Source organism: Mobula hypostoma, chromosome 22 (assembly GCF_963921235.1).
Source record: "Mobula hypostoma chromosome 22, sMobHyp1.1, whole genome shotgun sequence".
In the NCBI taxonomy this organism is placed as follows: domain Eukaryota; kingdom Metazoa; phylum Chordata; class Chondrichthyes; order Myliobatiformes; family Myliobatidae; genus Mobula; species Mobula hypostoma.
The window spans coordinates 16,210,076-16,224,399 of NC_086118.1; the positions used below are offsets into that span (position 1 = coordinate 16,210,076).

At 38.7% G+C, this 14,324-nt stretch overlaps 1 protein-coding gene across 9 annotated transcripts in view; it reads right to left on the bottom strand.

The window, feature by feature from the left end:
• The window catches only part of map2k4a (mitogen-activated protein kinase kinase 4a), a 148,304-nt gene that overhangs the window by 56,733 nt on the left and 77,247 nt on the right, over positions 1-14,324 (bottom strand). For all 9 annotated transcript variants that reach the window (XM_063074251.1, XM_063074248.1, XM_063074247.1 and 6 more), the window contains 2 exons: positions 5,457-5,631; positions 3,164-3,283 (listed from right to left, as the gene is read on the bottom strand). In XM_063074251.1, the coding sequence (XP_062930321.1) occupies positions 3,164-3,283; positions 5,457-5,631 (295 nt within the window). The remainder of the gene's footprint in view (positions 1-3,163; positions 3,284-5,456; positions 5,632-14,324) is intronic.

Here is a 14,324-nt window from a genome sequence, read left to right on the forward strand (position 1 = left end):
CCAAAGGGTAGTGAGTTTGTGGAATTTATTGCCACATGCAGCTGTGGATGCCAGGTCGTTGGATGTATTTAAGGCAGAGATTGATAGGTTCTTGGTTGGACATGACATCAAAAGTTACGGGGAGAAGGCTAGGAACTAGGATTGAGGAGGAAAAACAAAGTATCAGCCTTGATCGAATGGCGGAGCAGACTTGATGGGCCAGATGGCCTAATTCTGCTCCTATGTCCTATAATCCTGGAAACTATTGACTGCTGAGTCTCATGTCAGTAATAGGGATATTACTGAAGAGAATTTATGAGCATCTGGAAAACCATGGCTTAATTAGGGAGAGCCAGTATGGTTTTGAGCAGGGCAAGTCATGTCTTACTAATGTAGTTGAGATTTTTTAATGAGGTGATAAGGGTGATTGATGAAGCAAGTTGTCCACATGGATTTTAGTGAAGTGTTTGACAATGTCCCTTAAGGCAGGCTCATCAAGATCAAAATGCATGGGATCCCTGGCGAATTGGCCTTTTGCATTCAGTACTAACTTTCCCAGAGAAGACAGAAGATGGTGGTCGATGGGACTTTTTGTTTTAGCTGGAGGTCTGTGTTCAGTAGTATTCCATAGGGATTGCACTGGGATGTCTTCTGTTTGTGATGTATGTAAGTGACCTGAATTAATATGTAAATTGGTGAGATAGTAAGTTTGCAGATGATACAAAGATTAGTGGTGTTATGGATAGCTTAGATGACTGGCAGAGAATACAGCAGGATCAATTGCAGGTATGGGCAGAGAAAAGGCAGATAGACGTTTACCTGGTCAAATGCAAAGTCTGGCACCCAAGTAGGTCAAATGTAAAGAGACAGCACACTATTAAGAACAAGACCCTTAACAGTGTTAAACAGAGGGGCCTTGGGGCTACTGAAACCTTTACGCAGATTGTTAAGGTGCTTAAGAAGGCATATGGCATGCTTGCCCTTAATGAGTCAATGCAATGAGTTCAAAGGATAGGAAGGTATGTTGCCGCTCTATAAAACTCGAGTTAGGCCGCACCTGGAGTACTGCATACAGTTCTGGTCACCCGATTATAAGGATGTTGAGGCTTTGGAGAGGATGTAGAAGAGGTTTACCAGGATGCTGCCTGGATTAGAGGGCATGTGCTACAATGAGAGGTTGGACAAACTTGGATTATTTCCTCTGGAGCGTTAGAGGCTCAGGGTAGATCCGATAGAGGTTTATAAGACTATGAGAGGCATGGATAGAGTAGACAAACTGTACCTTTTACCTAGGGTTGAAATGTCTAATACCAGAGGGCATGCATTTAAAGCGAGAGGGGGTAATTTCAAAGGAGATGTGTGAGAGAGTGGTGGGTGCCAGGGATGATGATAAGAGGCAGATACATTCAGGACTTTTAAGAAATATTTAGATAGGCAAATGAACGCGAGGGAAATAGATATGGGACATTGTGTAGGCACAATTAGTTGGCCATTTGATTACTAATTTATTTGGTTCAGCACAATAGTGGGGGCTGAAGTAATATTTTATCATAGTACTGTTGGATTTAATTATTACAAGAATAACTACTATAATCACAATTACCACAAGTTGAGATGTTGGTAATGAGAATGAATTTGCTTATAATTTACCCAAAATACTAGACAATTAAATGAATGCCAATCTTTAATTTTTATAACATTTTTTAAACTCACTCTTCCTCCAAGGACCTAGCTAACACTTTAAAGCTGTCTGTCTGCTTTAGCAGTGAATGGCAGGTATGATTTAAACCAGCAGGGAAGGATGCAGCCAAGAAACATTACTTTCACCTTCCGTGCCAATCTATGCCCATGTAAGGGCTGGTCTTGTGATTTCCCTACAAGCAGCTTGAAGTGTATGCTAGGGTCAATTTGTTGAACTCAGGGTCAGCAGCCATTGACATGTGGCTATCAACCATTGGAGAGTTGTGGTATGGCCGGATTGTCCAATCAATTTATACACATCAAATGTTAGGATATTAACTCCAATATAAAAACCAAAAACACTGAAACACTTAACAGGTTAGGAGAATCTTTCAAAGTACAAAAGTTGAGCTAACCTTTTGGATAGAAGATGAAGAGCCCAACATGTTTTTATTTTAGATTTTGGCATCTGCTCTTTTTAATATTCATTAAATCCAATATGTTTGTCCGATTCAAAAAGAGTCCCTGATATTGTTGTTCTGGTTATTTTAAAAGTTTTACTGGATTAGATATCTCTCAGAATGAACTGAGATACTGCAGTATTAATATTATGAGAATTTAAAGATAAATGTAAGCCTTTCCATTATTGGAAACAGGGTTGTATCTTGTCTTCGACTGCTGTGTATTGTAATGCTACTATTTTCATCAGCTGTCAAATGCACCATATTCACAATCCTTCAATTTTATCACCTTTGAATGCTTTTGACATTTTTTACATTTATTCTGGTCATTGGATAGAACATTTCAGCATGCCTTATTTTGTCCAAATTCATTTCAATATTGACTTTTCTCAGAAATAAGTCAGAATTTTACCAAAAACATTATCCGTTCTTCCCCTTTCACAGTTTTGGTGATTTTTCCAACATGGTGACTCAGTAGTGTAGTAGTCACTGTTAGCGTAACACTGTTACAGCTCCAGTGATTGGAGATCAGGGTTCAATTCCTGCTGCTGTCCATAAAGAGCCTGCACATTCACTGACTGCGTGCGTTGCCTCCAGATGCTCGGTTTCCTCCCACATTCCAAAAAGATGTACAGATCAGGGTTAGTAAATTGTAGACATGCTATGTTGACACCTGAAGCATGGTAACACTTACAGGTAGTCCCCCAGCACATCAGAAACGATGATGTAAACTATGCATTTCATTGCATGTTTCATTATTTAAATGTACATATGACAACTGAAGATGATCTTTAATCTTTAAAATGTGTTTGTGGGAATTTGAAACAAAGCAATAAAATTGTTCTGATCACTATTATTTCCATTTAAAATGACTCAACTATAAAATCTAGCTTACTTAACTATATATTATTATACCTTTTCCAGTGTCTACAGGTGAATATTTCCCATTTGAACACCAGTTCAATTTGATGTTACAAAAAAAGGCTCTCCCTTAAGAATTTGCACAAACATACAAAGAGAACATCTCATCTCAATTTTCTCACCTCTCTGAAGAGTGCACCATAGAACTGAACAATATATGGACAATCACTACTCCTCATTACAACATCTAAATCCATCAAAAGCTGTTTCTGCTCTTTCTCATCCACTGTTGATCGAATTCGCTGTAAAGAACGTAAAACATTAGAAAAATTGTCAGATTTCTATATAGTTAGAAGACGCTCCATTTTTCTTGAAAGTAAACTGTCGCGACCTCCTTCTGCAACTTAAAATCTATACTTTTGGGTAGATTCTTTTTTCCTTTGTAGTTCTATATGCTTTTTCAGCCATGTACACAAAGTTCGGCATTTTAAGTCAAATTTTATAATATGAAAAATGCATATACTTCAGTATTATTCAAAATAATCCATATTTTGTTCTCACAGTTGTTTATGATTTTTCAACTGATGAAATAATTTTGTTTCTCTTTTAAACATTTTTTGGGTAGCTTTAATAGTGAAGTAGTAAGGAACAGGTTATGCCCGAAATGGTAAATAATATTATGCACTTCAATGACTTTTCATATTTGCTGTCTTATAGGGGGGAAAACAAGTTCTGTTAATGAATCTATCAAAAATATAACAGAAACACATTAATTATTAAGTTGACAGAGAGAAAAAAGCACAATGGTGACATACGATATACAAGCTCAGGTTCAATTGCTGGTGTCTAGGGTCAGTCTCCTGCTAATTTTCTTTAAGACAGTTCTGCAATAATGTCACCAGACAACACTAGACTACACTCTAATAGCCTGCATTGCTAACTATCATTGATACCAAGTAGCAAGTTGTAGTGCTAAACAACCTCTCCTGCTAGGAGGATCTTTAGGCATTAGTTTCTCATAGGATTACAAGGAGCATATTAATCACAGACTGAAGGTGAGGTTAACAAAATGACCAGGATCAAAATAAGCTATCAATGTTTGTACACTGTGCAAGGCCTACAATAGACCAATAGCCAAAACAAATCTAAAACATCCTGGTCTCATTAAATCTGTTGCTTTAAGAATTGTAAAAATCATAAAGCAAAAATCATGTATAAACTCAAAAAATAAACCATTTTTTGAACATGAAACTTACCACCATATGAAGTTATTAAAACAAACAATTGGTGTGTCTTTAAATTCATTTATGTCCACAAAGGGAAAGGACAAGCAGATACGTAGATCAAATGAAAAGTGAAAGGCAGCTTAACACGGGCATGAATGGTTGGATTGGCTATAAATTTTACGTAATTCTATGTGATACATACCTACTTGGCAATTAGCTTTAGTGAGCTCTGATGGTTTTGTAGTCTGCCTGCTGCTTCCTCTAAAACCTGATGTCATAGGCACAGATCTCAAAACATATGAAAGGGAGGAGGTTGATAATGCAAACTGGCAAAGGGGTGTACTGCCATTTGAGATGCATACAGAGCATATAGAGTTTGCTGAATAAATTGAATATATTTTCATCAAAAGAGAATGTTGGAAATATCAAGAGACTTGTACTATAAAATTTGGAAATCAAACTCAATTGAAGTTTAAGTATGAAATGCACATTTGACTATTTAAATGCAAATTTATGTGCATTATTGTCTAGTTTTAACTGCACTGAATCATCAGGGTATCAGAGTGAATGAAGCTCATAAATACAGTAATTTAGGATGATGTGCCCAAAAGGCATTAAGCTCCTGTTGATCGTTCAATCAGTAGCTTAAGAATGCACATAACCTATTAGAGTCAAACTGAAAAAATTTCTTCAGTTACAACTAGACTTACTAGGTCAAGCAAACTAGGAATGTGCTAATACTACTACATTTGTAGTTTGCACTATGTTAAATGCAGTTTTCCTTCTCATACCAGTGGGATGATTGTGTAGATATTTTGGTGGATTTAATGTCCGAAAGGATAGTTTCAACCCTCTCCTTGTGAAAGCTGATTGAATGTAACATTCTACCCACACGTTGGTACAAATTTCTGAAGAGTTATGAAAGATTTTTTTGGAAAACTGTGGTGGGGGGTTGTGTAGGGATGGAAAACACAATTGGAATAAGGGCATTGCCTTAAAACTGAAAATAAGCTGTGGGAATGGAATGGAAATTGTTCCTTTAGTGCCTGACTTTATGGAAGCAACTCAGATTCGGCACACTCATGCTCAATGCATAAACTGTAGATAATACGAAGAAAAGGTTTTGAAAGAAACATTTAACAGCTTTGTTTTCCAAGTAGATCTTGTAAAGTTGATTTTAATAAATGGATTTCCTATTTATCTTGCAGCTTATATCAAGCTTATCAAGAATTACTATTTTAATGCTTACTTTCACTGCCATAACCTGCTCACTTGGGTTATGGACCATTTTGTTCACAGAACCGTAGGCTCCACGTCCTATTTCCCCAAGGTCCTTGAGGTCATCCGCAGTGAAATCATACAACTGTTCTGGAGAGATCTTCAATTTCCCTGAGGATTCAATGCTATGAGTCCGCAGCCTCTCTCTGAAAAAGGATGTCAAGAATGTCATTGGTCTCAGATTTTCAGAAGTGTAATCCTCATCAGTTAGAATCCACACCACTCCTTTAATCAGCTTCCTCTATTGTGGCTGTTATTTAGAAATATTGCTTACATTCTTTGACTTCCTGCAAAACAAAATGATAATAGATGGAAATCTGTGCATTTCAATTGTGTAATCATACATTCCTCTTTGCTTTTTCTATAAAAACTAGTACAAAAAGTATAGTTATGATGGGTTTCAATACTGCTTCCTCTGATTTAATGTGAAGACAACCATTTGGGCTGACAGGGTGCATTTGATATGATGCCATAATGTTCAACCTCCTCCTCGTGCTGCCAACAGTGCAAATGTTTTCAATATTTTGACACTCTCAGCACCTCCAAATTTTTCTGTGATAATGGTGACCAACATTGCTTAGTGCAGCCAAGAGTGGTCTATTACAAGTTTAGTGCTAGGTCAGCACAAGTCAAGTACCTCTTAATTCCGTCTTGCCAAAACTATTGAAATTGACATAGGAGCAGAATTAGGCCATCTGGCTTATCAAATTTGTTCTGCCATTCCATCACAACTAATTTATTATCCCTCTCAAACCAGTTCTGCCTTTCCCTTGTAACCTTTGACGTCTTTACTAATTAAGAACTCATATCTAAACTCATTTTATAAATTATACTTTTTCAATTTCAAAACCAGTCCAGCAAAATTTAAGCAACACACATCAAAGTTGCTGGTGAACGCAGCAGGCCAGGCAGCATCTCTAGGAAGAGGTACAGTCGACGTTTCAGGCCGAGACCCTTTGTCTGGATATTCACCAGCAACTTTGATGTGCCATGCTTGAATTTCCAGCATCTGCAGAATTTCTTTGCCAGCAAAATTTACTCTTTTATAAAACTGGAATGTGTCAGAATTAGTTTTTTCTTTAGTAAGTTATAGCATTATCATTATTAAAATCCCAAACTTTTAATCCATTGATCTACACTCATGTATTCCCCATTCTAGAAAAAAAAACCCTTGTTGGACTTCCTTGCATATTCAGTTGTGAGTCCTATATATATCATGTCCAATATTATCCCCTTTGTCTATATTTTAAAAGTTACAGAATTATACATGTACATGGGCCACTCGCCTAAATTCATCCAAGCAGACTAGTGGGCACCTTTTGTAATAATCCCATCTCCCAGCATTTTGCCCATACCCTTCTATACCTCTGCATTCATCCAGCTATTTCCTAAATGTGATCCAATTTCAATCATGTTCTCCAGGTACTTAGCATTCTTTGGCTGAAATCTCTTATATGCTCCCTAAAACTCTTTTCTAAATCAAGGTCCTCTCTGGGGAAAAAGTTTCCTGCTGTCTACCTTTTCAATACCCCTCAAAGTTTATGGACCTTATTCATATTCCCTCCTAACCTCCTCCATTCCTAGGAGAGAAGATATAGACTCTCCAGTCTCCTCCCATAGCTAACCTGTTCCATCCAGGTAATACTCTGGTGAATCTACTCTGCACCTACTTCAGTACTATCATGTCCTTCCTCATGGTGATCCTAATTGGATGCAGTACTCCATCTAGAGTTGATAATGGTTTCATAAAGTTGTAGATTAATCTGTCGACTTCTGTATTCCGTGATGACTATCAATGAAAAATAGTCATTCTGGATCTCAGCCACATTTTCGTCAAAAAGGCCCTGATTTTTCTCTGGTTATTCCTTTGCCCTTTTCCAATGCTTTCATATTTAACTTAATCCTATCTGCCAATAAATTTTCAGGATTCTCTAGGCCTTCCTAATTTCCTAATTCAGCACCTTCCTGCACTTTAATGGAGTGGCCCATTAAGTGCATTAGTTCTCTGTACCTGTCATGACTCCTTTACCTAATCTTCATTATCCTTAGATATCCAAGGTTCCCTATACTTGTTATCCCTGGCTTTTACCCTTACTATTTCTCTTTCTCACTTACAATATATTTCACAGTGTGCAGATGCAAGCATGCCTCCAAGTTAATATTTCCAATCTACCTCCTTGAGGCTAATGAAATTGCCCTTCCCCAATTTAAGACCTTTATTACCAGTCCACACTATTCTTTTCTGTAGGATTTAGGATAGGTTTTTAAAATATATGGAGCAACAAACTATCTGCTAGACAAACACTGATGCAGTTTTCAACCCAAAACATGGACAATTCCTTCAAACCTCAATCGCTAGCTCTTTCTTCCCTCATTGGTCTATCCACATAAGACACCAAAAAGCTCTCCTGGATATCTATCTATAAATCTGTTCCAGTCAAGGTGGCACCAAAATGTGGTCTGTTAAGGTTGTGGCTCAGGCTAAGTTATTGTTTAGGTTTTGGAGGCAGCGTAGGGAGTTAGGGAACAGGTTAGGGTTTAGAGGCAGTGATAAGGGGAGATAGAAGTCAGAGCCAGTAGCTGGAGCTCTCCGCAGTAGAAGGCCAATGATCTCCATGAATAGATGTCAGGTCATCAGGCGCTGAGACAAAGACTAGTGATCCCTGTGGTTAATGATTGAGGTTGATGGGCCCTGTGAATGATGCAGGTGACTCCTCCCAGGTTAGTGGTGAGTCCTGGGGTCGGCGGTCTGTGCAAGTCCAGAGTTTGAAGCCCAAAGTTGGCGTACCCAGAAGTCCAAGGCTGATGTCTGGAAGTCCAGTTGAAGGACAAAAACCCTGGTTGGCAAGTCGCAAGCTTGGAAGCCCATGTGACTATAGAGTTAGAGGCCGGAGTTCAAAGACTCATGATATCTAGGCCCTGGGGTTGACCAAAGATTGAAAATCCATGTTGCCCAGTTAAGAAGTCGAGGTCCAATGATCAAGACCCTGGACTGGCAAGTCTGGAAGATAGAAGCCCAAGTCTGCAAGTCTATGTGTCTGTGTGTGAAAAGGGGCTTGTGCTACTGTTTTGTTGCTGTGGCTTATGTGGTTCTGCTGAACACCGTGGGCATGCTATGTTGGCACTGGAATGTGTGTTGACATTTGCAAGCTGCCCCCAAACTCATCCTTAGGTTACGTTGGTTATAAACACAAATGCATTTCATTGTGTGTTTCAATGTATACGTGATAAATAAATGAATCTTAATCTCCTGTGGACTGTTGGTAAGTCTGTAATATAACCCCAGCAAAGTTTGAGGAGCCTTCTAGGATATCCTCCTTTAAAACTGAAGTAAACCAAACACTAACAATGCAATATCTCCTCCACTTGGCTGAAAATTCTATACCCTAGGATATTAAGTTGCCATTCCTGCCCATCCTTAAACCATATCTCATTGATGACAGCAATACTGAGAGTCAATGTGGTTATGCAATTTTTAGGCCAGGCAGTGTCATATATTTAAAAAAAAGGGTGGTGGTGGGGAGGGGGGAGGGTGGGGAAGAGACATGACACTGCAGATGCTGGAATATGGAGCAACAAAATCAGTCCTGATGCATGGCTTTGACCAGAAATGTTGACAATCCTATCCTCCCACACATGCTACTTAACCAGCGTTCTTCAAGCAAATTCACAATAAAAGGAAACACCAAGTTAAAGCATTACCCCACGGCATATCAGTAGTCAAAGGTATCGGAGGACTAAATATGAAATGTTCCTGATGTTCAAAATTGTTCAAAAATAGTCACTTATATCAAAATATTAAAAATATAAATGTTTGAATACTTCAAGACATTGAGAAAATTTAAACCAAATACATAGAAACCATAGAAACTACAGCACAGAAACAGGCCTTTTGGACTTTCTTGGCTGTGCCAAACCATTTTCTGCCTAGTCCCACTGACCTGCACACGGACTATATCCCTCCATACACCTCCCATCCATGTATCTGTCTAATTTATTCTTAAATGTTAAAAAAGAACCAGCATTTACCACCTCATCTGGCAGCTCATTCCATACTCCCACCACTCTGAGTGAAGAAGCCCCGCCTAATGTTCCCTTTAAACTTTTCCCCCCTCACCCTTAACCCGTCCTCTGGTTTTTTTCTCCCCTTGCCTCAGTGGAAAAAGCCTGCTTGCATTCATTCTATCTATACCCATCATAATTTTATATACCTCTATCAAATCTCCCCTCATTCTTCTACGCTCCAGGGAATAAAGTCCTAACCTATTCAACCTTTCTCTGTAACTGAGTTTCTCAAGTCCTGGCAACATCCTTGTAAACGTTCTCTGCACTCTTTCAACCTTACTTACATCCTTCCTGTAATTTGGTGACCAAAACTGAATACAATACTCCAGATTCGGCCTCACCAATGCCTTATACAACCTCATCATAACATTCCAGCTCTTATACTCAATACTTTGATTAATAAAGGCCAATGTACCAAAAGCTCTCTTTACGACCCTATCTACTTGTGACGCCACTTTTAGGAAATTTTGTATCTGTATTCCCAGATCCCTCTGTTCCACTGCACTCCTCAGTGCCTTACCATTAACCCTGTATGTTCTACCTTGGTTTGTCCTTCCAACGTGCAATACCTCACACTTGTCTGTATTAAACTCCATCTGCCATTTTTCAGCCCAGTTTTCCAGCTGGTCCAAGTCCCTCTGCAGGCTCTGAAAACCTTCCTCACTGTCTGCTACACCTCCAATCTTTGTATCATCCAAACTTGCTGATCCAATTTACCACATTATCATCCAGATCATTGATATAGATGACAAATAATAATGGACCCAGCACTGATCCCTGTGGCACACCACTAGTCACAGGCCTCCACTCAAAGAAGCAATTCTCTACCACCACTCTCTGGCTTCTTCCATCGAGCCAATGTCTAATCCAATTTACCACCTCTCTATGTATACCTAGCGACTGAATTTTCCTAACTAACCTCCCATGCGGGACCTTGTCAAAGGAAGGCCTTACTGAAATCCATGTAGACAATATCCACTGCCTTCCCTTCATCCACTTTCCTGGTAACCTCCTCGAAAAACTTCAATAGATTGGTCAAACATGACCTACCACGCACAAAGCCATGTTGACTCTCCCTAATAAGTCCCTGTCTATCCAAATGCTTGTAGATTCTGTCTCTTAGTACTCCCTCCAATAACTTACCTACTACCGACGTTAAACTCACCGGCCTATAATATCCCGGATTACTTTTCGATCCTTTTTTAAACAATGGAACAACATGAGCCACTCTCCAATCCTCCGGCACTTCAGCTGTAGACAGCGACATTTTAAATATTTCTGCCAGGGCCCCCGCAATTTCAACACTAGTCTCCTTCAAGGTCCGAGGGAACACTCTGTCAGGTCCCGGGGATTTATCCACTTTAATTTTCCTCAAGACAGCAAGCACCTCCTCCTTTTCAATCTGTACAGTTTCCATGATCTCACTACTTGATTCCCTCAATTCCATAGACTTCATGCCAGTTTCCTTAGTAAATACAGACGCAAAAAACCTATTTAAGATCTCCCCTATTCCTTTGGTTCCGCACATAGCCGACCACTCTGATCTTCAAGAGGACCAATTTTATCCCTTACAATCCTTTTGCTCTTAATATACCTGTAAAAGTTCTTTGGATTATCCTTCACTTTGACTGCCAAGGCAACCTCATGTCTTCTTTTAGCCCTCCTGATTACTTTCTTAAGTATTTTCTTGCACTTCTTATACTCCTCAAGCACCTGATTTACTCCCTGTTTCCTATACATTTCATACAACTCCCTCTTCTTCTTTATCAGAGTTGCAATATCCCTTGAGAACCAAAGTTCCTTATTCCTATTCAATTTGCCTTTAATCCTGACAGGAACATACAAACTCTGCACTCTCAAAATTAACTAACATCGTAAAAATAATGAAAGCACCATGTAAGCTCTTGTCCAAAATCAAATCTATTAAAGTCTGTGCTCCCTGGTTAGAGAAAGTAATTTTCTCAGGATCAAGGATCAGCCAAGCAGAAAGTTGACTTCAACCTCTGTCTGGGCAAGCCCTGAATTTCTACATAGTACATAGGTGAAAGTTGTCTGCTCCAAAGTAGAACTACTGACTTTTAACGTGAAGGTGAAGGCGATGGCGATCATCTTTTGTCTCTCTCCACACTCACTGAGAGTGTGTTATGACCTAAAATACCTCCCAGTCTCAATTTTTCCATAGGGTTGTCTCAGTCACTCACATTGAGACAGTTTGCTCAGAAGCACAGTACTGCTTGCGTTTTATTATAGAAAATATACAGGCCTATTTTAAATTCACATTTAATAGAAATTTATTTTTTTAGTTTCCAAATACCTTTTTACACTATACTCCCTGTCACTGGCACTTCCCTTAGTTGCTTTTCCCTAATAATTTATAAGGTATTTGACTCTACCTCCTTCCTGTAATGAATGGCCAGGCATGTGAACTGTTAAACCAAATATTCCGGTTCAACAATCATAATGCAAACATTAATCAAAGCAATGGCAATAGCATTATGCTGAATTCTCATGCACATATCAGGAATTAAAACACATGGAACATTCTTCACACTTCCAAAAATAATTATAGGTTTGGAACTATTGACTTCCCACTGCAGTCTAGAAAATGGAAGGTAGACGAAATATTTTCATGCAGGTCAGAAAAAATGCACACATATTCCACTCTCGCCTTGAGAGAACAATGGTCAAGAAAAGGCTGAAGAAGCTAATCTGCATGAATAATGGTAGAAATGCATTTCATAAAAAATTTTGCACTCTTAAAAATGCACTATTTTGATCTGGTTTGAAATATATCCTCAAATTATTCATAAATAGATCACAAAAGGCTCATGATGTCAATGTTTGACAAGATTATACCTGACACCAGCAACCAGGGTCTCCCCATGTCAATACTGAACTGATCAGAATATATCTTCCCGATCCATGGTATTCTAGATGATACCAACGTGCAAGATGGCAGCAAGTCTAATGGTAGTGAGAAAGCTCCATGCTTAACACATTCTTGAAAACTCCAGACAAAACTCCATTCCTAGGTTTTAGCAATGTTGTAATTTTAATTACTATTGTGTCAAGACACAGCAAAAATCTTATCTTGTATACTGTTCACATAGATCAAGTCATTACAGTGCACTGAAATAGTGCAAAGTTAAACAATAACAGAATAAAGCCACAATAACAAAGAAAATGCAGAACAGATAGACAATAAAGTGCAATGAGGTAGATTGTGAGGTTAAGAGCACATCTTATTGTAATAGAGACCATTCAACAGTCTTATAATAGTGGGGTTGAGCCCAGTAGTATGTACAAAATTTCAGATGTTGATGAGGAGGCATAAAGGAGCAAGATAGATCAACTGGTTGAGTGGTGTCACAGCAACAAAATTGCACTCAACGTCAGTAAGACCAAAAATTGATAGTGGACTTCAGAAAGCAGAAGTCGAGGGAACACACATCAATCCACAGAGGGATCAGAACTGGAAAAGGTGAGCAGTTTCAAGTTCCTGGGTGTCAACATCTAAGTATCTATTCTGGGCCCAACATTTTGATGCAATTACCAAGGAGGCACAACAGCGGCTGTACCTCTTAAGGAGTTTGAGGGGAATTGGCATGTCACCAAAGATGCTCACAAATTTCTACAGATGTACCATGGAGAGAATGCTAACTGGTTGCACCACTGTCTAGTATGGAGGGTTTACTGCACAGGATCAGAAAAGGCTGCAGAAAGTTGTACACTCAGCCAGCTCCATCAGAGATACTTGCTTCCCCAGCATCCAGGACACCTTCAAAATGTGATGCCTCAAAAAGGCAGCATCCATCATTAAGGACCCCTATCACTCAACACATCGTCTTCTTATTTCTACCATCAAGGAGGTACAGAAGCCTGAAGAGACACTCAACATTTCAGGAATAGCTTCTTCCCCTCTGCCATCAGATTTCTGAATGGACAATCAACCCATGAACAGTTCCTGTTTTTCCCCCCTTTCCTTCTCTTTTTGCACTACTTTTTTTTTAACATACATTTCTTATTGTAATTTATAGCATATTACCTTGTATTACTATTTTAATACAATCTATAAAATGACAAATTTCATGACATACGCCAGTGATATTAATCCCCATTCAGATTCTGCTTTCAGGCTTTCGTATTTTCTGCTTAATGGACAAAGAGAGAAAAGAAAATGTCTGGGGTGGGCGAAGTCTTTGATTATGCTGGCTGCTTTATTGAAGCAATGAGAAATGTGGATAGAGTCCATAAAAGGGAGACTGATTTCTTGATGTGCTGAGCTGTGTCACAACTCAATGCAGTTTCTTGTGGTCACAGCCAGAGCAGTTGCCATACAAGTTGCAATGTAACCAGATACTGTTTTCAATAAAAATAGGTAAGGGTAGATGCATCTATGCTAAATTTTTTGTCAAAGCTAATTGAAGCAAATTGTAAATACCTAAACATGTTTGCAAATAACTAAAACCAAGGCAAACTTAAAAGCAGGAACTTTACTTTCCCCTTACCTCAATGCCAGCAGTTCCATTCAGAACAGAGATCCAGCACAATTGTGTAAATGTGACAGTACATAATGGAATTTACTTTTCTAGAAAAGGAACTTTAGTTCTTCCAGTTTGATGGTAACAATGGACTTCCATTAATTCCATAATTATTCCTTTTAGACTTAGCAAGTTTGCTCATTTATCATGAGTTTAAAAGAATCTTGGCACTCAACAAATCAAAGCAGGAAATGAATTAATGACTCATTATGATGCTTAGCGAAAGCAAACTA